The following is a 26323-nucleotide window of genomic DNA, read 5'->3' as shown; positions in this document are numbered from 1 at the left end:
GCGAAGTCCACTCCAGCCGCACAAGACTTCCTAACCGTAAACGAACGTTATGTCCACTAGGTTAGGTTAGGTTAGTTTACGTTTACCAACTCTTGCGCGAGTGGCTTCCCTAAATCTAGTGGTTATAGTCACAAATACTTACAATCGTTAGTAAACAAACATGGCGCCACGCGCGGTACCCGCCAAAATGGGATATTTTTATATTTTTATGTGTTTCTTTAGTCTTCTTCATTTTATACCTGTTTTGCAATGCGCATTACTCCATTTATTAGTCTTCCCCACCCAAAAACCCCGATTTCCCACACGTGCCCTCACATCGTTCGGGAGATGTATGCATAAGTGCATAACTTCAATACTTAATTACTTCAAAAGTACGCATTTGCGACGGAAATGATGTACACCATCGTTCATATCACAACATTTCTCACCAGAAACACATAAGCCACATATCAAATTCTATGGTTGGGTGAAACTATAAATTGACCATATATATATATATATATATATATATATATATATATATATATATAATATATATATACAATATATATATATATATATATATATATATATATATATATATCTGAATGACAAATTATATGTTATAAACAGGAAGGTAAAGGAACACGTATGCAGTTTATAGAGGATATAACTAGGATATGAATTATAAACAAATACATATTGTTACATAGTTTGAAATCAGAGTCAAAATCAAAAGGTGTGTGTTTGCATGCATACATGAGGGGGGAAAGGGGGCTGCTAGGAATATGTTTGGAAGCCAAGGGTGCTCCAGCCTGAAATTTTTTTTGAGCCACTGGTGTAAAGGAGCGTGTTGGGAATTATTCAGATTTCAGGGTTTTAGATGGATGGGGGTGAGGGTAAGGGAGTATATGTGAATGATATTTTGACGCAGCCTGAAGGGATTTCTCCCCCTTCTCTTATTCTGCATGAGGAGACAGAAAGGGGAGTTGCTGATTAAATGAAGCAGCCTTGATGTGAATGTGTTGTGTCTTGCTACATTGCTTTTGACCCAGAGCAGTGGGCAAGATGTCGGGTTAACCCATCGTCCAGGAGGAGCCAAGAAAAGAGGGAGGGAGGAGTGGTGATTGGGAGTGGAGTATGTGGGGATGAAATGGGTGGAAGTAATTTATGCCTTTGAATTTGGTTACCTCCCATAGAAAGGAGAAAGAACCATTGACCTATGTATGTAGATGAAAAGAAAAAAGTAAAATGAGTGATTTTCAGCTGAAATTAACATCATATTTGTTCAAATCAACAAAGAAGATGTTAGAAAAAAACTTACCTTGATGTAACCTAAATAGTAGTCAATTATACAGATGCTATCTGGCAACATGATTTGGTAACCCTCCTATTTGTAGAGTTTGACATTGATAATGGAACTATAATAGGGCTGCATGAGGTCTTTTAAAAAAAAAAATACATGGACTGTTTGAATTGCGCGGCTCCAGTTGGTTCCAGAGGAATCCTCTTGGTGTCACTAGGTTCACACAGATCAGCTGATTACAACGCCATTTCCCAATTGCAGATATTTTTGTGTATTAGTTACACAGTTTTTAGTGAAGTGCAATTTTTTCGTTTGGCAGATTTCAGAATGAATTATGTGAAGGAGCAACAACTTGCTGTGAAATTTTGTGTTAAACTTGGAAAATCTGTGACTGAAACTTTTACTATGCTTAACATGGCTTACGGTGATGTTGCTATGAAGCATATGGCATGTTTCAAGTGGCATGGGCATTTTAGGCACGGTCGACAGTCCATTGAAGATGAATGTGCTGGACGTCCTTCCACGTCAACCGATGACTCACACTTCGACAAAATCAACACCTTGGTGCGGGAAAACCAATGTCTGACTGTCAGTGAGCTTGCTGAAGAGTGTGGGATATCAGTTGGATCTTGCTACGAGATTTTGACAAAAAGATTGAAGATGCACCACGTTGCTGCGAAATTTGTGCTGCGCCTGCTGATGGATGAACAAAAAGCCCATCGTGTCCAGTTTGTCAGGAACTGCTTGATTGTTCAGAAGAAGATGGAAACTTCTTGTCCAGGATCATAACAGGTGATGAATCGTGGGTTTATGGTTTTGATATTGAAACGAAGGTCCAACCATCCCAGTGGATGAGTGAAACTCCCCCAGACCCAAAAAAGCTTGCCAAGTCCAATCCAAGGTCAAGGTGATGCTGACAGTTTTCTTCAATGCTAAGGATGTTGTTCACCATGAGTACCTCTCCAAAGGCTCCACAGTGAACCAGACTTACCACACTAAAGTTCTTAAACATCTGAGGGACGCCATCTGTCGCAAAAGGCCAGAAATGTGGAGGAGTGGCGACTGTTTTTCCATCACAACAATGCTCCAGCCCATTCAGCCCTCAGAAATCGTGAGTTTTTGGTCAAACACTCAATCACTGTTCTTCCTCTTACCCCCTACTCACCTGACCTTGCTCCCTGCAATTTTTTCTTGTTCCCCAAACACAAAAGACCCTTGAAAGGAAGAAGATTTGAGACAATTCCAGAGATTAAGGCAAATGTGATGAAGGAGCTGAAGGACATTACAAAAGAAGCGTACCAGGACTGTTTCAACAAGTAGAAACACCGTTGGGATAAGTACGTGTGTTGGGGAGGAGAGTACTTTGAAGGGGACCCAGATCTGTAACTTCTAAATAAAGTACATTTTGGTTTATGACGTCAGTCCACATATTTTTTTTTTAAGAGACCTCGTACTCTCTTGGGGGAACAAGGAGTGCATCTGCCCTCCTGGAATTTTTCACTTTTTAAACTTTCACCTTTTCTGGTAACTACCCCCAATGAATTGTTGGGTGGTAATTACCAGAAAATGTGGACGTTAAAAACTAAACAATTCCAGGAGGGACAGTTGCCCTCCCTGCCCTGCCAGAGGGTACATGGTTTACTTGTTGAGATGTATGATCTTTTTAAAGTGAATATGTAATGAGATTATTATTAGAAGTAATTAATTGATTTTGTTAGTTTTGTGAGGAACTGTAATTTAAGGTAATTATGTGATATTAATGTTGTTAGTTTTCTATTGCATATTAGATTTGGCTTCAATTGGTTAGCTTACCACCTTTTAGTGATAAATTAGTGGCAACTGTGAATTAAGAGTTCTACTAGAGATGTGGTGGCAACAGATTGATGAAATTGTGTGGAAGGATGTGACCTGCCTTGTACAACCAGAGGATGCTCCATTACTCTGGACCTTCCATTGTGGTGTATATTACTAGGCACAGGGAGATGAGATCAGTGTACCCATAGACCACAACCTCCCCTCCCCCCTCGGTGATAGATGAGATGGTGACCTGTGTGGAAGGGTGTTGTACCAATTTTATGGGTGCCAGAGCCCTGAAGGGCCTGACAAAACCCTGCCGTCCCTCTTAGGTTTCTTTATACAGTGGCCCTACTGGATTTCACACAGTAATTAAGTATTTTGTGTTTGCATTCACTAATTATCATAGAGGTGCTAAGATAAGAGGGAGGGTGGAGGGGTGTGGAGTGTATTCAGGGATGGAATGAGTGGGAATGATTTTATGCCTTTTCCTTTTTGGCTACCTCCCTTGTAAGGGGGAAAAAGCCTTGGTATATGTATGTATGTATCAAATAAATAAATAAAAAAGAGCTACCCACTTGCAGAAGTGCCAGAGTAGTGCTTCAGTGAGCTCCAGCAGCACTGATCTCCTACTTATGTGGATATTTTTTCCAGCTTGGAGTGCAGGTTGTGGTAGATGTACGATTAGTATGCTGATTTTTTTTTTTTTTTTTTTTTTTCCCTGTTCTGTTGGTGATGCTTATGAGGTGTAATGTGAGGGATATGTATTATTAAGGGTTCTGGCATAGAATTGTGTTCCTGTCATTTTCATGTGTTCTATTGGAAGGATTTCTGCAGTGTTTGTAAGTTGCTTGCATTTCATTTCCTGATTGTTTGGAACTATGATGTAAAGGTTCTTATGAACTGTTTATAGATGGTTATTAGTTTCTTTCTAAAGGAAGAGTATGGCAATTTAATTTTAATATGGGATGTTTTTTTCATTCATGATTATCTGGGGTGAGCAGTGTTACTGCTAATTTCTGTAGTGAAGCTTCCATTGTCATTTCTAAGCTGTTGTTCCAGTTTGTACAGGTAGGTTTGGGGGGTTCTCTGTTGTTACATCATATTCACTATTTACTGTGCTGGGTTGTTATTCTCAAGTCATCTGCATACAAGAGAATATGTTTAGTTCTGGTTCATGAAGAGATTGAACAGTAAGGGTGAAAGTATTGAATCATAAAGGACTCCATTGTATAGTCTTTTTGCACCTGAGATATGGTTGTTTTGGGTTACTCTGCATTGGCTTCCTGCCATGAAATTGGTTAACGGTTTTTTCACTTTTTCATAGACATGTCTTAATGATCTTTTTGGATATCATGTCTTAGGAGACTTTGTTGAAAGCTTTGTTTATATCAATAGCAACCATAACTGTTCTTTCTGGTGGGGCTTTCTTATTGAATCCTGCTAGTACTTGTTGTGTAATGTTTGTGAGCAGAGTGCTGGTAGAGTGGCCCTCTTTGAAACCATATTGATTGGGGAAGGTTGGTATCTCTATTTTGAATCTTGCTGTAACCAACCTTTCCATCAACTCAGATATTGTGGATAGTAGTGAGATTGGTCTGGGTGATGCTGGGTTTTTCTAGCAGTTTGGCTGCAAGATTGGTATTACATGAGCTCTTTTCTAGGTGTTTAGGATGTTATATATCCAGTTGTTGAAAATATCAGTGAAGGCTCTTATGAACTCTTGGCACAGCTGTTTGAGGGCTTGTCTGGACCTTCTGTTTTGGAGTTTTTAGTTTACCGAGGAAAGGGTGTGTGGCTTGTCAGGTTTGATTATACTCATTAGTTTTTTTTTTTTTTTTTTTTTTTTTTTTTCCTGGTGTAGTGGGCTTGAAGCTAGTTTCAGAGAAGTGTTTATTAATGATGTCTCATTGCTGTTTAGGTGATAATATTTTGTCCTGTGTTGCTCCAACTGCTTCATAGGTCTTGAATTTTTGGTGGTTTTTACTGCTCTCCACATTTTTCCATTAACAGTCTTTCCATCTGTTTTGTCTGTTAATTTGTCCTATTTTTCTTTCTGTTTGCTATTGATTTTTTTTGTTATATTATTGTTTATTTGCTTTCGTTATCCTTTTCTTGTTCTCTGATATATATATATATATATTTTTTTTTTTTTTTTTTTTTTATGAAATTCACAGTGATCTTGAAAATATATATATATATATATATATATATATATATTTTTTTTTTTTTTTTTTTTTATGAAATTCACAGTGATCTTGAAGACCCTTGTATAATCCAGAACAAAATCTATAAATTGCTTCTGGATCTGGAAGGATGATTGAAATAATCTGATCCTAAGTCCAAAGTCCTCTCTTTAAACTAATGATATTTACTGGTAATAACAAGAACAAAATTGTGAACTGCTTTCCATTCTGAAAAGGTTAACTTTTCTTACAGTCACGTGTGTGTTACTTCAGCATGGCAAACTCTTCACCAAGGCCCATTTCTGGCACCAGTTGCTATTACTCAGTCACAACCAAGAAGAAATATGTTCATCAAAGTCCAGGAAACACCTAACCCCAATTCTTTAAAGTTTATACCAGGTGTTCAGGTAAGCAATCATTACATGACATATAAAAGAAAAAAAATGTTTTTATTAATTTATTTATTTATTTTTATTTTATTTATATATACTGTATATATATATATATATATTTTTTTTTATTGTAAGTTCCATGATAAAATCCAACCTTTATTCAGTCATCATAGTCTCATGTTACATATATTTTATTTTTGGTAGTCTGTATATGTATATATCAAGGGTTTCTTCCACTTTATAAGGAAGTTAGCAGAGTCAAAGGCACACGCCCACTTCCACCCATTCCACTCCCATCTCCCACCCTTGTTTCCCTTGCATCTTAGCTACTCATGGACCAAGGGTCATCCCTGTCACCTGCCAACTGCCCAGGTCAGAATTAATGCAGTAAGACACAGCACATCCACAGCAAGGCCACTTCACTTACACAGTGACCCCCCTCCATCCCCTTGTGCAGAAACTAGAGAAGACAGAGAGAAATCCTTTCACGCTGCATCAAAATATTATCTATACCCAACTATTCTCCACTCATCCCTGTCCCCTGGCTTCTCCCTTTCTTGCTCAACAGACATTCTCCATTTGGTCAAATCACTTTTTATCCCAACCCATCTATCTTGTTTTCAGTTGTCCTCTCAAGCTCATGTTTTGCCTTTTCCAATCAAGTGGCACAGTGCCTTCTTTCAGTGAACACATAATAAGGCTGTGGATCTTGTCTGCCAGTTGTTCCCTACATTCTTGAAGTATCCAGTTTGAGATCCTGTCAGGCCCTGAAGGTTTTGTCACATTCAAAGATCCCAGGAGATTGAGCACTTCCCTCACTTTTACATTAATATCTGCTAAACCTGCTTTTTTGCTCCCCTTGCTTTTCTCAAAAAAGTTGTGCTCTTTTGTGAAGACAGATTGGAAACCTTCATTCATTATTTCTGCCTGAGCTGAGGCCTCTCCAAAGACCTCACCATCTACTATTAACTTGGAGATTTCTTCCCTGTGCCTCAATTTACCATTTATAAACCTGTAAAACAGTTTTAGTTCATCCTTGCATTTTTCTGCTGCACCTCTTTCAAAATTGCTTTCTTCCTCCCTGTGAATTCTGGTATAGTTGATCCTAGCTTGTGTATGTGTGTGTTTGTCTACCTAATTATAATATACAGGAAAGGAGCATCACTTGTGGGGTCTCATACTCTCTAATTTATCATACCTCCTCAAATAAATGTGTGGTTCCAATTTGGTTTCTATATTTAATTTCAAGTTATCAGGAGGGGGCAGCTGAGAATGAGATGGATAGATAGGGTAAAAGAACCATTAAGAAAGAGAGGAATGTCTGTTGAAGAAGGAAGGGAGAAGACAGAAGATAGGGGTGAGTGGAGAATGGTTGTGCATGGAAAGGGGCAGGGAGTGGGGGGAAAGGGGCAGGGAGTGGTTATGTAAGAATGATATTTTGACACAGCCCAAGGGAATTTCTCCCCATCTGCTCTTTTACTGCATGAGGGGACAGAGAGGGAGGGTCACCAATTAAATGAAGTGGCCTTGCTGTGGATGTGCTGTGTCTTGCTGCATTGCTTCTGACCCAGGGTAGTGGGCAAGGTGCTGAGATGACCCATCATTCAGGAGGAGCCAAGAAAAGAGGGAGGGAGGTAGGGGTGGTGAATGGAAGTGGAGTGGGTGGGGATGTAATGGCTTTATCAAAAACCTGCCGGGTCAAGACACAAGATCTTCCAGTTCTGAAGCCAAACTGACTGTCTGTCATGATATTGATCTCTTAAATATATTTAATCCATCAATCTTTTACAATCCTTTCACATTTAATTATTGTGCTGGTCAATGATACCAAGCTGTAATGTAGTGGTGTTTCCTTGCTCCTTTGTGACTCTGTATCTTCACCAGTTGTTCCTTATTCTGTATCCAGTTTGAGATCCATCAAATCCTGAAGCTTTTTCCAAAACCAATGATCCCAAAAGATTGAGCACTTCCCTCACTTCAATATTTATATCTTCAAAATCCAAATTCTTGCTCATCTCTCTTGCCTCTAAAAAAAGAAGATTTCTCCAGTGTGAAGACAGAGTGGAAACTTTTATTAATTATTTTTGCCAGAGCTTGATGATTTGTCACAATTTACTATTGATAAACTTGCAAAACATTTTCACTTCATTTCTGCATTCATCTACAACACCCCTTTCAAAATTCCTTTCCCTCTCTGTGCAGATTCTTGTGTAGTGTTTTCTAGCTCATTTATAGGCTTTTTTTGTTTTATTACTTTCTCTATCAATTTTTCCTAGACCATGTCCCCATTTAAATATGTTTGAGAGGAACTTTGAGAAATATGGTGAGAGTTGCAAGGTTGGATTGAGTAAGAAATGAAAAGGAAAGCAGGGATAGAAAGGGAGCAGGCATAGAGGGCTGATGAAAGATTATTAGGATTGTTTGGGCACATGGGAAGAACAAATGAAGAAAGATTAGCAAAACGAATGTGGAAAGCCACCACCATTACTACTGCCACTACTGCCACCATCACCACCACTCCACTACTGCCACCACTACAGCCACATGTTCCTCGTTCCCTACCTCGCTCCCTCTCTCCTAACATCTTCCCTAACTCCATCCCTCCTTTCTTCTTCCCTACCTCATACCTTGCCTGCCTCCTCAGTACTCTCTTTCCCTCTCTACAGTACACCCACCCTTCATTCTCCTCTTGTATTTTCATATAATCATGCTTGTTTATGAATTAGGGACTGACTGCTCAAGTCTCTGCAGGTTTTGGACACGGGCACAGCAGAGTTCCCCAGTGTGAATGAGGCACAGCGCTCCCCACTGGCCAAACTCTTGTTTCGTATCGAGGGTGTCAAAAGTGTTTTCCTGGCAACAGACTTCATAACCATCACCAAAGTAAGGTTCAGGTAACATTAACATCTTGAATGTGATGTGCTCCTAGTGGGTTCTGGTGGACCCCAGTAGCTTTAGCCAGCTAGAGGATAGATCCTGAACTTAAGAAGACCTTGGGCAGTCAAAACATACTTCTTCTGCTTAGATGGAATCTTAGCATTTGACAGATGAGAAATTATTAAATATGTTTGTCATCATGTAGGGGGTTGGCTGAGTCAAAGCAGACATCCACCCAATGCCCATTCCACACAAATTGACAGTTATTAATATTATATTATTGTTGGCTCACAATCAATCAGTCTGTCACCTCAGTTTGTCAAAAGATCAGAAACTCCAAGGTCACTGGTAGTGATGCCCCAGACTGGGTCGTAGATCACTCAGACAAGAAGTGTTGTACTTTTATATGTTGTATTTCATTTTATTTGAAATGTTGCAATTGCTTTCATATTATCCTGGTACATACAGAAGCTTTATAGAATGAAAATAAAATCAGGTTAGACTTAATTGTTAAAAGCTTTTCAAAATAAAGATAAACTGAAATTTGACATAAGAAATGTATTTATGAATTTTCTTGATATAGGGAGATGATGACTATTATGATTGGCGCACCATCAAGCCAGAGGCCTTTGCAATCATCATGGATTTCTTTGCCTCAGGCCTGCCAGCTGTGCACGAGATGAGATCATCAGACAGTGAACATGGTAAGCAAATCTTTCACATTCTAAATTCTGACACTTGAATAGACCCGATGTACACGTGCACTCACATACTCATACAGGAGGACATGGAAAGAAAATAAAAAAACATAGCTGTAGAAGAGATCTGAAGAAAAACAGTTTTCCACATAGAGTGGTAGACACTTGGAACAAACTGGACAATGAAATAGTGTATGCAAAAACCATTCATGAGTTTAAGAGCAAACTAGACACTGCGAGATACAAAGGCGGGACACCACGAGCATAGGGCCCCTTCCCGCAAAATACAACTAGGTAAATACACTATCACTCACCCACAGAAAGATTTATGAGTGTTGATAAAAGACAACCTATCACCTGATAGACATATTAGCAGGATTGTAGGAGAGGCATACAGACTGCTGCAGAAGATTGAAGTGGCTTTTCACTCTATGGATGAAAATTTATCTATCTATATACCAAGAGCTTTTTCCCCCAATAAAGAAGGTAGCCAAGTCAAAAGCATGTACCTCCTCCCACCCATTCTGCTCCCCTCAACCACCCTTTCCTTCCTCTCATCGTAGCTGCTCAGGGATGAAGGGCTATCCCTATCCCATTGCCCTGGGTCAGAAACAATGCAGCAAGACACAGTACATACACAGTGAGCCCACTTCACTTCAGCAACCCTCCTCTCCATCCTATCACTCAGAAAAAGAGAAGATGGGGAAAAATCTCTTTGGACTGCATCAAAATATCATTCACATATAACCACCCCCTATCCCCAAGTCCCCTGCCCTTTCCCTCCTTGCATAACCGTATCATCCATACACAGCCACACTCCATTCATCCCTATCTCCCACCTTCTCCCTTCCTTGCTCGACAGACATTCCCCTCTTGCTTAACCACTTCCATATGGTGACGCCTACATAGGCGTCATGAGGAGCAAGTGGGTACGCGATGATGCCGACGTCGGCGTCTTGATTATATTTATTGTAGTCGTACCTACGTAACCTCCATTCTCTCTAAACTGGCTTCATCATATTTTCTATGGTTATCAAAATTCACAGGTGAAAGAGAACGAACGATTGAGCACTGACTTTATTTTTTATAATGCGATTATTATGACGCAACATCGCACGTCGGGCAGCTAATGCTGACAGACGTGCGATGTGCCCCGGAGTGAAGAGGTTAATATTCCTTTCATATTCCATTCTTGGATGGATCAGGGTTTCAATAAGTTTTTTATTCATCTCTTCAAACATTGAACATGGATCAATAGGTGATTAAAAAAAATTCATTGAAACCCTGATCTATCCAAGATTGGAATATGCATCAGTGGTATGGTCCCCATACACAGTGAAGGATGTAAACAAGATTGAAAGAATACATGGGCAGCAACCAAATTGGTCCCCAGCCTGGTAGATAACCACATGAGGAAGGACTAAAAGCACTGGGTCTGTCAACTTTGAAAGATCAAAGGGAAGGGGTGATATGATTACAGTATACAGGTTACTAAAAGGGAAAGAGTGCATTGAGAAAGAAGATCTCTTGATTAAGGATGGGAGGGCTTTACGATTGAAGAAATATGGTTTTCAATATATATACATACATTCAAACTCCTTTACACTTTCTTATGTTCCATGTTTCTTGCCCCGAACAGTGCTGTTGACACAATCACTCCTTCATATAACCTCTTAGCATCCATTCCTAGATGTCTATTTCTCATTACACTTTTTAATCCACCAAGGCATTTACTTGTTTCTCTCAATCTACATTCTACCTCCACCCCCACTCCTCCCTTTCATGCCACATTCGCACCTAAGTATCTAAAACTATCCACTTCCTCCAGTCTCTCACCCTTAATGCTCACTTCCAGCCTGCTGTCACTCTCTCCCCTTGTACATCTCATCACCTTACTTTTGCCCACATTTATCTTCAGCTTCCTTCTTTCACACACCTCAAACTCTGTCACTAACTTCCTCAATCCCTCCTCTGATCCTGCTACAAGCGCAGTGTTGTCAGCAAACAACAACTGGCATATTTCCCACTTTTCTCCATTTTCTTTAACCATCTCCAACCCCTGACCCACTACCCTTGCATTCACCTCTCGCACCATCCCATCCATGTATAGATTGAACAGCCAGGGCGACATAACTCATCCCTGACGAAGTCCCACCTTTACCTCAAACAATTCACTCTCTCCATTTCTAATCCTAACACAAGCTCTACTACGCTCATAAAACTCTTGACTGCTCTTAACAGCTTTCCTCCTATCCCATATATCTGCAATACCTCCCACAGTGCCTTCCTGTCTACCCTGTCATAAGCCTTTTCCAGATCCATAAAAGCCCCAAAAAATCCTTACCTTTTCCTATAGCTTTCTCACATATCTGTCTTACCACAAAAATCTGATCTACACAACCCCTACCTGTCCTAAAACCACACTGTTCCTCACCAACTACTCCCTCTGTTCCTCTCCTAATCCTCTCAATCAAGACCCTCCCATAAGCCTTCCCAACTACATTCAACAAGCTGATCCCTATGAAACTACTACACTCAACAAGCTGATCCCTCTGAAACTACTACACTCACACTTGTCCCCCTTTCCCTTGTAAAGCGGAACTATACAGGCAATCCTCCAGTCCTCCAGCACTCTACCCTCTTTTAAACAAACATTAAATAACCTCACCAGCCAGTCCACCATAACTGTACCTCCTTTCTTCAGACATTCTGCATGGCATCTATCCAACCCAGGTGCCTTACCTGCTCTCATCATCTTAACAGCTGCTTTCACTTCATCTTTCCCAATCTCTCCTCCATTTTCCTCACTCATCACGGTCATTTTCTTAGCGCTTCCTTCTGCAACTACCTTTCCCTCCCTATCCTCCTTCACATTTAGCAACTTCCTAAAATACTCTGCCCACCTTCCTCTCACTGCCTTCTCTTCCATTATCATCTCTCCATCTGCACCTTTTACCTTTTCTTCTCTACTTGATTCACCTCCTCTTCCTCTTTTAATTTCTTTCCAAAACATCTTTTTATTGCTTTCAAAATTTTCTGTCATACTCTTACCCCATTTCACATCAGCTCTCCTCTTTGCTTCCTTTATCTTATGCTTAACTTCCCTTATCTTTACTTTGTACCTCTCATACAATTCCCTCGTCCTAATTTGTAGCCAATCTATGAATGCCTGGTTCTTCTCTACTACACCCTTCTTTGCTTCCTCATCCCACCACTCACCACTCCACCTTCTATTTCCTCCCGCCCTCCTTGTTCCACACACCATCTTTGCACACCTTATGACTCCCTCCTTGAACCATCCCCATTCCTCCTCAACTCCTAGTTCTACTCTATCCTTCACTCTCTCCCACTCCTCTCTCAGCTTCTTCTTATACTCCTTCTCCTTTTCTTTCTCATTTAAGCAGTTCACTCTAAGTACCTCCCTACCCTCTGCCCTTTTCCTCTTTCTCCACCTATTCTCCACTCTCAATTTACCTTCCAATAGAGAATGATCTGATATTCCCCCACTCTCTCCCCTTAGCACATGTACATCCTTAACTTTTCCTACCATCCTCCTGGTCACCACTATATAGTCCATTAACGCTCTATCTGCCACCCTTCCATCTGCCACCCTTCCGTCCACCACCCTCTCCCATGTGTACTTATGCTTTACTTTCTTCCTAAACACTGTATTTGCTATCATCAACTCTCAAGACACATCACCATCAGTTCTCTACTACAATTTTTACCTGGAACTCCATACTTCCCAATCACTCCGTCTATTGGTTCGTTTCCTACCCAAGCATTAGGGTCTCCCAATACAACTACATTGATATTTCTCCCTAATCCCTCTATGCACTCATTTATATCTACCCAAAAAGCCTCCCTTTCCTCTACGCTCTTCTCACTACCAGGCCCACACACACTTACAAAAACCCACATCTCCCTTCCCAGTTTCACCTTCATCCACAACAACCTTGATGAAACCTCCTTCCACTCCACCACATGCTTCCTTATCTCTTCACTTACTAGTATAGCCAACCATTCTCTCCCTTGTCCCCTCTTCACTCCTGAGTACCTCCCAGCTACACTCCTAAACTCACACTCGCCCTTCCCTTTCATTTTAGTTTCACTCAAAGCCAACACATCCATCTTCTCACAAACATACTGCCTATCTCTTCCCTTTTACTCTTATCTGTACCACATCCACACACATTAAAAGACCCAAACCTTAGGGCACAGGTTGGAGATCCATAATAGCCCAAAAAACATCCTTACCTTTTCCTATAGCTTTCTCACATATCTGTCTTACCACAAAAATCTGATCTACGCAACCTCTACCTGTCCTAAATCCACACTGTTCCTCACCAATTACTTTCTCTGTTCCTCTCCTAATCCTCTCAATCAAGATCCTCCCATAAGCCTTCCCAACTACATTTAAACCCTTCAATACGTGCACATCGCACGTCTGGCAGCATTAGCTGCCCGATGTGCAATGTCGCGTCATAATAATCGCATTATAAAAAATAAAGTCAGTGCTCAATCGTTTGTTCTCTATCACCCATGAATTTTGATAACCATAGAAAATATGAGGAAGCCAGTTTAGAGAGAACGAAGTTACGTAGGTACGACTACAATAAATATAATCAAAAGGCCGACGTCGGCATCATCACGTACCCACTTGCTCCTCATGACGCCTACGTGTGCGGCACCGTATGGAAGTGGTTAACAAGCTAATCCCTCTGAAACTACTACAGTCACACTTGTCCCCTTTTCCCTTGTCAAGTGGAACTATACAGGCATTCCTCCAGTCCTCCGGCACTCTACACTCTCTCCAGCAAACATTGAATAACCTCACCAGCCAATCCACCATCATTGTACCTCCATTTTTTAGACATTCTTCATGGCATCCATCCAGACCAGGTGCCTTACCTGCTCTCATCATCTTAACAACTGCCTTCACTTCATCCTTCCTTATTTCTCCTCCATTTTCCTCACTCATCACGGTCATTTTCGTAGCACTTCTCACTGCAACTATCTTTCCCTCCCTATCCTCCTTCACATTTAGCAACTCCTTAAAATACTCTGCCCATCTTCCCCTTACTGCCTTCTCTTCCATTATCATCTCTCCATCTGCACCTTTTACCTTTTCTTTACTTGATTCGCCTCCTCTTCCTCTTTTAATTTCTTTCCAAAACATCTTTTTATTACTTTCAAAATTTTCTGTCATACTCTTACCCCATTTCACTCTAAGCACCTCCCTACATTCTGTCCTTTCCCTCTTTCTCCATCTATCCTCCACTCTCAACTTACCTTCCACCAAAAAATGGTCTGATATTCCCCCCACTCTCTCCCCTTAGCACATGTACATCCTTAACTATTCCTATTATACTCCTATCTACCACTACATAGTCCATTAATGCTCTATCTACCACCCTTCCATCCACCACCCTCTTCCGTGTGTACTCATGCTTGACTTCTTCCAAAACACTGTATTTGCTATCATCAGCTCTCTAGACACATCACCATCAATGGTCCACTACGATTCTTTCCAGGAACTCCACATTTCCCAACCACTCCATCAATTGGTTCATTTCCTACCCTAGCATTAAGGTCTCCCAATACTACTACATCGACATTCCTCCCTAATCCCCCTATGCACTCATTTAAATCTATCCAAAAAGCCTCCCTTTCTTCTACACTTCTCACTACCAGGCCCATATGCACTTACAAAAACCCACATCTCCTTTCCCAGTTTCACCTTCATCCACTTTATCCTTCAGGAAACCTTCCACTCCACTACACGTTTACCTATCTCTTCACTTACTAGTATAGCCACCCCTTCTCTCCCGTGCCCTCTCTTCACTCTTGAGAACCTCCCAATTACTCTCCCAAACTCGGACTCGCCCTTCCCTCTCAACTTGGTTTCACTCAAAGCCAACACATCCATCTTTCTTCTCACAAACATACTACCTATCTCTTCCCTTTTATTCTCATCTGTGCCACATCCACACACATTAAAAGACCCAAACCTTAGGGTGCTGGTTAGAAAACTCCTAGACCCTCTTATGCCTTTACTTTTTTTTAGGAATGTCCCCTGTGGGGCTACAGGGAGAAGGATGCCTTGTCCCAATCCCCATCCCATTTTTCTCACCTCTTACAATCCAAGTGGAAATACTTGGTGGCAGTATTGTTTTCCCCTCACCACAGGGTAGGCGAAACAAGGAAATGAAATTCAGAGAAATGGTACAGGACAGCAACAAGGGGTTGGGGGACAGCATAATGGAGGGACAGTAGCAGTATAATCAAAGTTTCATCATTTCTCTGTGAGCAGAGTCCTCCTCTATCACAAAGTGATGTGTGGCTCTGGTCCGTAGCGGTGCCCCATATAGACCCTAAAGTATCAACTGCATGCTACTTTGCCATAACAACATGCAGCCAATACCCCAGGACAATATAAAATTGGTGAAAAAGAAGTAAAGAAAGCAGGATCTGAAAAAGACCTGGGGGTGATCATCACAAAAGATGCGTCCCCTGACAAACATATAAACAAAATTGTCAGCAAAACCTATAATTTGCTAAGATCAATAAAAGTGGCTTTTACTTGGATGAAGAAATGGTAAAGAAAATACTAGTCACATTGATAAGGCCTAATTTGGAATATAAATATACAGTGACAATATGGTCACCCAGTACAAAAAAGAATATAAGAAAGATTGAGAGAATCCAGAGAGCAACTTCAAAGATGGCCCCAACACTATAAAAAATATTATATGAAGAAAGATTGTTAAAATTGGAGTTGTTGACTCTGGAAAGAGGTGACTTGTTGACCATCCACAGAATTATGAAAAACATGGAAGTCCTTGATAGAGAAGACTTACTAAATTGAGATAGGAGAAACACAAGAGGGCAAGGAAGGAAGCTCAAAAAGGACAACTATAGAAGAGACCTTAAAAAGAACAGCTTTCTCCACAGAGTGGTGGATGTATGGAACATATTAGATGAAACAACAGTGTGTGCAAAAACAATACAAGAACTTAAGAGCAAACTAGATGTGGCAAGATACAAAGACACGATACCATGAACCATGAGCATAACCCCCTTCCCATAAGATACAACTAGGTAAATACAATCTCCTCTTAGCATCTGTTTCCAAATGTCTATTTCCCATTACTTTTTTTAATCCTCCAAGCCATTTACTTTCTTCTCTCAATCTACATTCTACCTCCACCTCCACTCCTCCCTTTACCGCCACATTCACATCCAAGTATCTAAAACTATCCATTTCTTCCAGTCTCTCTCCCTTAATACTCACTTCCAGTCTCCCACCTGTTTCTCCCTTTGTACATCTCATCACCTTACTTTTACCCACATTTATCTTCAACTTCCTTCTTTTGCACACCTTCCCAAACTTCCTCAATCCCTCCTCTGATCCTGCTACAAGCGCGGTGTCGTCAGCAAACAACAACTGGCTTATCTCCCACTTTTCTCCATTTTCTTTAACCATCTCCAATCCTTGACCCACTACCCTTGCATTTACCACTTGCACCACCCCATCCATGTATAAATTGAACAGCCAGGACAACATAACACATACATACATACATATACCAAGGCTTTTTCCCCCTTACAAGGGGGGTAGCCAAAAAGAAAAAGGCATAAAATCATTCCCACCCATTCCATACCTGAATACACACCACACCCCTCCACCCTCCCTCTTAGCACCTCATGAATGACGGGTCATCCCTGCACCTTGTCCACTGCCCTGGGTCAGAAGCAGTGTCGCAAGACACAGCACATCCACAGCAAGGCCACTTCATTAAATCGGCGACCCCCCCTCTCCGTCCCCCCCTTGCATAAAATGAGAGGACGGGGAGAAATCCCTTCGGGCTGCGTCAAATTTTGCTCACACATACTACCCCACCCCCCATCCACCCGCCCATTCCACCTCATGCTATCCCAACATCATCCATATACAACCATTCTCCATTCACCCCTGTCTTCTGTCCTCTCCCGTCCTTCCTCAACAGACATTCCCCTCTTCCCCAAAGCCCCCTTCACCCCATCCATCCACCTCATCCTAGGACGCCCCCTCATGTTCACTCCCTCCACATCTGCCTTCCACACCTCTTTTACTAGTCTTTCTTCACTCATTCTTTCCATGTGTCCAAACCATCCTAATATTCTTTCATCAACCCTATCTCCCAGCTCCCTTTCCACCCCCGTTCTCCTCCTCACCTCCTCATTTCTCACTTTATCTAGCCTAGTAACCCCCATCATACTTCTCAGACACCTCATCTCAAACACATTCAAGCTCCCTCTCTCTTCTTCTCTTATGTTCCATGTTTCTGCCCCATACAGTGCTGTTGGCACAATCACTCCTTCATACGGTCTCCCCTTAGCATCCATTCCCAAATGTCTATTCCTCATTACACACTTTAATCCACCAAGGCATTTACTCGCTTCTCTAAATCTACATTCTACCTCCACTTTCACTCCACCTTTCCCTGCCACATTTGCACCCAAGTATCTAAAACTATCCACTTCATCCAGTCGCTCTCCCATAATGCTCACTTCCAGTCTACTGCCACTTTCACCCCTTGTACATCTCATCACCTTACTTTTACCCACATTTATCTTTAGCTTTCTTCTATCACATACTCTCCCAAACTCTGCCACCAACTTCCTCAATCCCTCCTCCGATCCTGCCACAAGCTCAGTGTCGTCCGCAAACAACAACTGGCTCACCTCCCACTTTTCTCCATTTTCTTTAACCATCTCCAATCCCTTGCCCACTACCCTCGCATTTACCTCTCGCACCACCCCATCCATGTATAAGTTGAACAGCCAGGGTGACATAACGCATCCGTGACGAAGTGTGCCACCTTTACTTCAAACCACTCACTCTCTCCATTTCCAATCCTGACACAAGCTCTACTATTCTCATAAAAACTCTTGAGAGCTCCTAGAAGCTTTCCTCCTATCCCGTATATCTTCATAACCTCCCACAGTGCCTTTCTGTCTACCCTATCATAAGCCTTTTCCAGATCCATAAAAGCCCAAAAAACATCCTTCCCCTTTTCCCTTGTAAAGAGGAACTATACAGGCACTCCTCCAGTCCTCCGGCACTCTACCCTCTCTCCAACAAACATTAAATAACCTCACCAACCAGTCCACCATCACTGTACCTCCCTTTTTCAGACATTCCGTATGGCATCCATCCAGACCAGGTGCCTTACCTGCTTTCATCATCTTAACAACTGCCTTCACCTCATCCTTCCTTATTTCTCCTCCATTCTCCTCATTCATCACTCTCATTTTCTTCGCACTTCCCACTGCAGCAATCTTTCCTTCCCTATCCTCCTTCACATTAAGCAACTCCCTAAAATATTCTGCCCATCTTCCCCTTACTGCCTTCTCTTCCATTATCATCTCTCCATCTGCACCTTTTACCTTTTCTTCTCTACTTGATTCGCCTCCTCTTCCTCTCTTAATTTCTTTCCAAAACATCTTTTTATTACTTTCAAAATTTTCTGTCATACTCATACCCCATTTCACATCTGCTCTCCTCTTTGCAACCTTTACCTTTTGCTTTACTTCTCTTTTCTTTTCTTTGTACCTCTCATATGACTCCCTCGTCCTATTTTGTAACCAATCTGTGAAAGCTCGCTTCTTCTCTTCTACAACCTTTTTTGTTTCCTCATCCCACCATTCACTACCCTTTCTTCTATTTCCCCCTGTCCTTCTTGTTCCACACACCATCCTTGCACACTTTATGACTCCCTCCTTGAACCATCCCCATTCCTCCTCCACACCCAGCTCTACTCTACCCTTTACTCCCTCCCACTCCTCCTTCAGCTTCTTTCCGTACTCCTTTTCCTTCTCATTCAAAGAGTTCACTCTAAGAACCTCCCTACCTTTTGTCCCTTTCCTCTTTCTCCATCTATCCTCCACTTTCAACTTACCTTCCACCAAAAAATGATCTGATATTCCCCCACCCTCTCCCCTTAGCACATGTACATCCTTAACACATCTCTGACAAAGTCCACCTTTACCTCAAACCACTCACTCTCCATTACTAATCCTAACACAAGCTCTATTACTCTCATAAAAACTCTTGACTCCTCTTAAAAGCTTTCCTCCTCTCCCATATATATGCAATACCTCCCACAGTCCCTTCCTGTCTACCCTGTTATAAGCCTTTTCCAGATCCATAAAAGTTCAAAAAACATCCTTACCTTTTCCTATAGCTTTCTCACATATCCGTCTTACCACAAAAATCTGATCCATGGAACCCCTAACTGTCCTAAACCCACACTGTTCCTCACCAATTACTCCCTCTGTTCCTCTACTAATCCTCTCAATCAAGACCCTCCCATAAGCCTTCCCAACTACACTTAACAAGCTGATCCCTCTGTAACTACTACACTCACACTTGTCCCCCATTCCCTTGTAAAGTGGAACTATTCAGGCACTTCCCCAGTCCTCCTGTATCTTATGCTTCTCTTTTCTTTTTACCTCTCATATGATTCCCTCATCCTATTTTGTAACCAATCTGTGAAAGCTCGCCTCTTCTACAACCTTCTTTGCTTCCTCATTCCACCACTCACTACTCTACCTTCTGTTTCCTCCCGTCCTCCTTGTTCCACACACCATCTTTGCACACCTTGTGACTCCCTCCTTGAATCATCCCCATTCCTCCACTCCTAGTTTTACTCTATCCTTCACTCCCTCCCACTCCTCTCTCAGCTTCTTGTACTCCTTTTCTTTCTTATCTAAGCAGTTCATTTTTAGCACCTCCCTACCTTCTGTCCTTTTCCTCTTTTTCCATCCATCCTCCACTCTCTGCTTACCTTCCAGCAAAAAATGATCCAATATTCCCCCACTATCTCTCCTTAGAACATGTACACCCTTATCTCTTCCTACTATATTTCTGGTTACCACTCTATAGTCCATTAACACCTTATCTACCACCCTTCTATCCACCACCCTCTCCCATGTGTACCTAAGCTTGACTGTCTTCCAAAACACTGTATTTGCTATCATTAACTCCAAACACATCTCCACCATCAACTCTCCACTATGATTTTTACCTGGAACTCCACACTTCCCAACCACTCCATCTTTTGGTTCATTTCCTACCCTAGCATTAAGGTCTCCCAATACCATTACATTGACATTTCTCCCTAATCCTGCTATGCACTCATTTAAATCCATCCAAAAAGCCTACCTTTCCTCTACACTCTTCTCACTACCAGGCCCATATGCACTTACAAAAGCTCACATCTCCCTTCCCAGTTTCAACTTCATCCACATGAACCTTGAAGAAACCTCCTTCCACTCCACTACACTCCTACCTATCTCTTCACTTACTAGTATAGCCACCCCTTCTCTCCCTTGTCTTCTCTTCACTCCTAAGAACCTCCCAACTACAATCCCAAACTCACACTTGCCCCTCCCTCTTAACTTGGTTTCACTTAATGCCAACACATCCATCTTCCTTCTAACAAATATACTGCCTATCTCTTCCCTTTTACTCTCATCTGTACCACATCCACACACATTAAAAGACCCAAACCTTAGGGTACTTGCTGGAAAATTCCTCCTAAATCCTCTTATGCCTTTACTTTTTTTTTAGGAATATCTCCTTTGGGGCTACAGGGAGAAAGATGCCTAGTCCTATCCCCATCCCGTTTTTTGTCACCTTGTTGCCTCATATGACTCAAGTGGAAAAACTTGGTGGCAGTATTCTTTTCCCCCACCACAGAGTTGGGCAAAAAAAGGAATTGAATATTCTGAGAAATGGTACAGGACAGTAATAAAGGCTGTGGAGGACAGCATAATGGAGGGACAGTCACAGTATAATAAAGTATCATTTCTCTGTGAACAGAGATTTCCTCTATCACAGACAAAATTATGTGTGGCTCTGGTTCATAGGGGTGCCCCTTGTAGATTGCAAAGTATCAGCTGCAAATCTAAATATAAATATAAATCAAGAATATAGATTAAGTTGGAACTGTACATGAATTTGGAGAGTAGGAGATGAGACCCAACAGGCATTGCTTCTTTCTTATATACTACAGTTAGGTAAATACACATTCACTCTTAGAATGGTGGCATAAAAGAACAAAAAAGACAAAACAAGAATACAAAAAAGCCAGAAACATTTATACAAGAATACAAAGGGGAGAAAAAATATCAAATGCAACTTAAACTATTTCACAGATTTGTAAATGGTAAACTGAAGCACAAAGTAGGAATTTCCAAAGTGAAAGTTGTCAGAGTTGTAGGCAAGGATGCAAGCAGAAATAATGAATAAAAGCTTTCAGTGAGTACTCAGCAAGGTAGAAGAGTATGCAAGAGAGAAATATGTAAACACTGTGAATGACATAAGTGAGAATGGAAGAAGTTCTTAGATTGTTAGAAAGATTGGAAACTAGGAATACCACAGGACCCAGTAAGATATCAAATTCTGTACTAAAAGAATGTAGAGAACAATTGGTGAACAAAGTACACTGTGGTCTCAAAATTTGACAGGGTTAGGGTGGTTTTTGAAGTGTTGAAATGTTATTTTTTCAAAATACAAATGACCACCTTAACATACAAATTATCTGCTAGATGAAGGTGATTTGCAGTGTACACAATTTGGTAAGTTCACTAGAACAGGATAAGGTACCATTAGACTAGAAATCTGCTAATGTGATACCAATTTAGAAAGGACATAACAGAGAAGCACCACTAAATTACAGGCCAGTAGTGTAAAATTTTAGGGAAACCATGGGGTTGGATTGGATGAGGGTAGGTGTATGTCTTGGCTGGTTACCTCTCTTAGGTAACCAGCCAAGGAGGAGGCCTTTGGTAAATAGATAGTGTAGAATTTTTATATAATTTTTTGAAGGACCAAATAGTCATAATGAGTACTCATCCGACTGTTACTTTAATTGTAGCATCAATATTGATAGAGATTTATGTTGACTTTGAATTAGCCACATTTCTTATGAGGAATGAAAGCTCTTGCATATACAGTCAGACCTCACCAAATGAGTGTTAGGTTCCTTAGCCATCGTGCTGGACAACAAAATTTGTGTTGGGCAAATAACAGGTCTTATGGGAATAAATAGGTTAGGTTCCCAGACCCTCTTCAGACACTGGTGCACAACACAACCCAGCAAGCTATTCAAATCATGCTATCATGAATTATGGTCATGTTCAGCAAATGGAGGGATAACTTACCTATTCATGAAATTTCATGCATGGTGAAGTCATTTTGGGCAAGGTCTGTTAGTATATCTTTCTTTAAGGGGTGTTGGGAAAAGGGGGATATCTGCTGAGGAAGGAAGGGAGAAGACAAAAGATAAGGGTGAGTGGAGAATGGTTGTATATGGATGATGATGTGATGCATGGAAGGGGATGGGGGTTAGAGAGTATGTGTGAATGATATTCTGATGCAGTCTGAAGGGATTTCTCCCCGTTTTCACTTTTTCTGCACGAGGGGATGGAGAGAGGGGTTGCTGATTAAATGAAGCAGCCTTGCTGTGGATGTGCTGTGTCTTGTTGCATTGCTTCTGACCCAGGGCAGTGGGCGAGATGCAGAGATGACCCATCATCCAGAAGGAACCAAGAAAAGAGGGAGAGAGGGGTGGTGAATGGGAGTGGAGTATGTGGAGATGAAATGGGTGGTAGTGGATTTAAGCCTTTGACTAGCTACCTCCCTTGTAAAGGGGAAAAAGCCCTTGGGATATGTATGTAAACAACCCCATGATATGAGCAAGTTCCCCAAAGCAAGATAAAGCTGGGTGCTTTCTCTTGAACCAGTTCTCATTTTATATGGAAGGATGAATTCTTAAAAGAGCATCAACATAGGACTGGAATGATTTTTAATTTCTGTATCTGTATCGACTTATACATGGATGGGGTAGTGTGAGAGGTAAATGCAAGGGTAATGGGTCAGGGATTGGAGATGGTTAAAGAAAATGGAGAAAAGTGGGAGGTGAGCCAGCTGTTGTTTGTGGACGACACTGTGCTTGTGGCAGGATTGGAGGAGGGATTGAGGAAGTTGGTGACAGAGTTTGGGAGTGTGTTTGATAGAAGAAAGCTGAAGATAAATGTGGGTAAAAGTAAGGTGATGAGATGTACAAGGGGTGAAAGTGGCAGTAGTCTGGAAGTGAGCATTAAGGGAGAGCGACTGGATGAAGTGGATAGTTTTAGATATTTGGGTGCAAATGTGGCAGGAAAAGGTGGAGGTAGAATGTAGATTGAGAGAATCGAGTAAATGCCTTGGTGGATTAAAAAGTGTAATGAGGAATAGACATTTGGGAATGGATGCTAAGAGGAAACTATATGAAGGAGTGATTGTGCCAACAGCACTGTATGGGGCAGAAACATGGAACATAAGAGAGGAAGAGAGAAGGAGTTTGAATGTGTTTGAGATGAGGTGTCTGAGAAGTATGATGGGGGTTACTAGGCTAGATAGTGAGAAATGAGGAGGTGAGGAGGAGAACAGGGGTGGAAAGGTGGTTGGGAGATAGGGTTGATGAAAGAGTATTGGGATGGTTTGGACACATGGAAAGAATGAGTGAAGAAAGACTAGTAAAAGAGGTATGGAAAGCAGATGTGGAGGGAGTGAACATGAAGGGACGTCCTAGGATGAGGTGGATGGATGGGGTGAAGGGGGCTTTGGGGAAGAGGGGAATGTCTGTTGAGGAAGGACGGGAGAGGACAGAAGACGGGTGAATGGAGAATGGTTGTATATGGATGATGTGATGCATGAGGTGGAATGGATGGGGGGTGAGGTAGTATGTGTGAGCAAATTTTGACACAGCCTGAAGGGATTTCTCCCCGTCTTCTCCTTTATGCATGAGGGGACGGAGAGGGGGGTTCGCCGATTTAATGAAGTGGCCTTGCTGTGGATGTGCTGTGTCTTGCATCACTGCTTCTGACCCAGGGCAGTGGACAAGGTGCAGGGATGACCCATCATCCAGGAGGTACTAAGATGAGAGGGAGGGTGGAGGGGTGTGGAGTGTATTTCAGGGATGGAATGGGTGGGAATGATTTTATGCCTTTTCCTTTTAGGCTACCTCCCTTGTAAGGGGGAAAAGCATGTATCTTGATATTGAACACACGGAAAGAATGAGTGAAGAAAAATTAGTAAAAGATGTGTAGGAGGCAGAGATGGAAGGAGTGAACATGAGGGGGGCAACCAAGGATGAGATGGATGGATGGGGTAAAAGGGGCATTGGGAAAAAGGGGAATGTCTGTTGAGGAAGGACTGGAGAGGACAGAAGATAGGGGTGAATGGAGAATGGTTGTGTATGGATAATGCTGTGATGCATGAGGGGGAGTGGGTGGGGGATTGGGGGTGAGGGAGTATGTGTGAAAAATTGACACAGCCAGAAGGAATTTATTCCCATCTTCCATTTCTGCATGAGGGAACGGAGAGGGGGGGTCACCGATTTAGTGAAGCGGCTTTGCTGTGGATACGCCGTCTTGCTACACTGCTTCTGACCCAGGGCAGTGGGGGAGATGCAGAGATGACCCGTCATCAGGGAGGAGCCAAGGTAAGAGGGAGGTAGGGTAGTGGATGGGAGTGTAGTATTTGGGGATAGAATGGGTGGGAGTGGATTTTATGCCTTTGTTTTTTGGCTACCTCCCTTGTAAGGGGGAAAGAGCCATTGGTATATGTATCTTAATATTTGTTTCTAGTGTTACCCAACATGTATATCTAATGTATATTTGCAGCGGGCGAGGATGATGACGATGACGAAACAGTTGCAATGATCAAGGAATTACTGGACACTCGTATACGACCAACTGTACAAGAAGATGGTGGAGACATTCTTTATCGAGGTTTTGAGGATGGAGTTGTATACCTAAAGGTAATTTCACCTTTCATTTTATATTTAGATACATTTGTGGCTGTTCAGCTACCATTCATTTATATATATAAAGTGATGTAATAGTTGCATTAATTTTTTATTGCTTCAGATGATGGGATCTTGCACATCATGTCCTTCCTCAGTGGTCACACTGAAAAATGGTGTACAGAACATGCTGCAGTTTTATATTCCAGAGGTGAGTTTGAGCCTGCTGAAAAGTGATTTTGTATCAGTCATTGTATTATTTGTTAGAGAACATAATATGCAAGTAGAAATTTTGAAATATTTGCCTTATTCTGCTCATTTGCATATCAGCTAGTTTAAAGGTAGAGGCCAAGTATGAAATCTGTGTGTATGTTTGTATTCAGACTGGATGTTTCATTGTCCATCTCTGTGTCTTGTTGCTTTCTTTCATAAAGTAACATTCTTGACCTTGTTTATGCATGGGTCCATCAGATGACCAAGTACCTTGTAGAGCATAAGCCCTGCTCTTAACACCTTCAAAACAGTGGCTTGTCTTGTATTCTGGCTCAATCCAGATGATATTGTTCATTCGGTATGAACATAGTATATATGTATATACCAAAAAAAGCCTTTCCCCCTGTGCAAGGGGGATAGCAAAATGAAAGCACACACCCAACCAACACCCACCCCATACTCCTCCAAATCTCGTTCATTGCCCTTCCATCTTGGCACCTCATGGATGATGGATCCTCCCCACCCCCCACCACACTGTTCAGCAAGACACAGCACATCCACAATAGAGCCCAACAGCCACAGTTTATTTACCTCTACAACTTCATTTAATGGCAACCACCCATCCTACACCTCTCATCCACTCAAGAAAATTACAGGGCAGTTAAAAATATCCCTTTGGGTCCTATTTCCTCATTCATTTACAATCTATCTCCATTCCTTCCTACCCTTTGCCCTATGTCTTCCTTGATCAATAGACATTCGTCTTGTGTCCAATTCCCCCTTAAGTTCACTCCATCTCCATCCACTTCGGCCCCCATCCCCTTTTTTTCATTTATTTATTTTTCTTCTTCAAATCAGCAGTCCACTAACTCATTCCTGTCTGCCTCACCACTCCATTTCTATCTCTATCCTCATTATATATATCATATTCCTTTAACATTTCATCTGAAACACACTTAAGCTCACTCTTTCTGCCTCTTTCATATTTCACATATCTGGATTAGGAGAGAAACAGAGGGAGTAATTGGTGAGGAACAGT

At 41.6% G+C, this 26323-nt stretch overlaps 1 protein-coding gene across 4 annotated transcripts in view; it reads left to right on the top strand.

Moving 5' to 3' along the window:
* The window catches only part of LOC143018612 (NFU1 iron-sulfur cluster scaffold homolog, mitochondrial-like), a 39047-nt gene that overhangs the window by 5571 nt on the left and 7153 nt on the right, over positions 1-26323 (top strand). For all 4 annotated transcript variants that reach the window (XR_012965763.1, XR_012965762.1, XM_076174132.1 and 1 more), the window contains exons 2-6: positions 5519-5672; positions 8409-8540; positions 9118-9238; positions 24950-25086; positions 25196-25282. Coding sequence is in view for 2 of the 4 variants with exons in the window: in XM_076174132.1 (XP_076030247.1) it covers positions 5519-5672; positions 8409-8540; positions 9118-9238; positions 24950-25086; positions 25196-25282 (631 nt within the window). In the remaining 2 variants the exon portion in view is untranslated. The remainder of the gene's footprint in view (positions 1-5518; positions 5673-8408; positions 8541-9117; positions 9239-24949; positions 25087-25195; positions 25283-26323) is intronic.

The sequence above is a fragment of the Oratosquilla oratoria genome, chromosome 35, assembly GCF_046742065.1.
Source record: "Oratosquilla oratoria isolate Oo_2021 chromosome 35, ASM4674206v1, whole genome shotgun sequence".
NCBI classification, from domain to species: domain Eukaryota; kingdom Metazoa; phylum Arthropoda; class Malacostraca; order Stomatopoda; family Squillidae; genus Oratosquilla; species Oratosquilla oratoria.
This window is presented reverse-complemented; position numbering and strand designations above follow the sequence as displayed.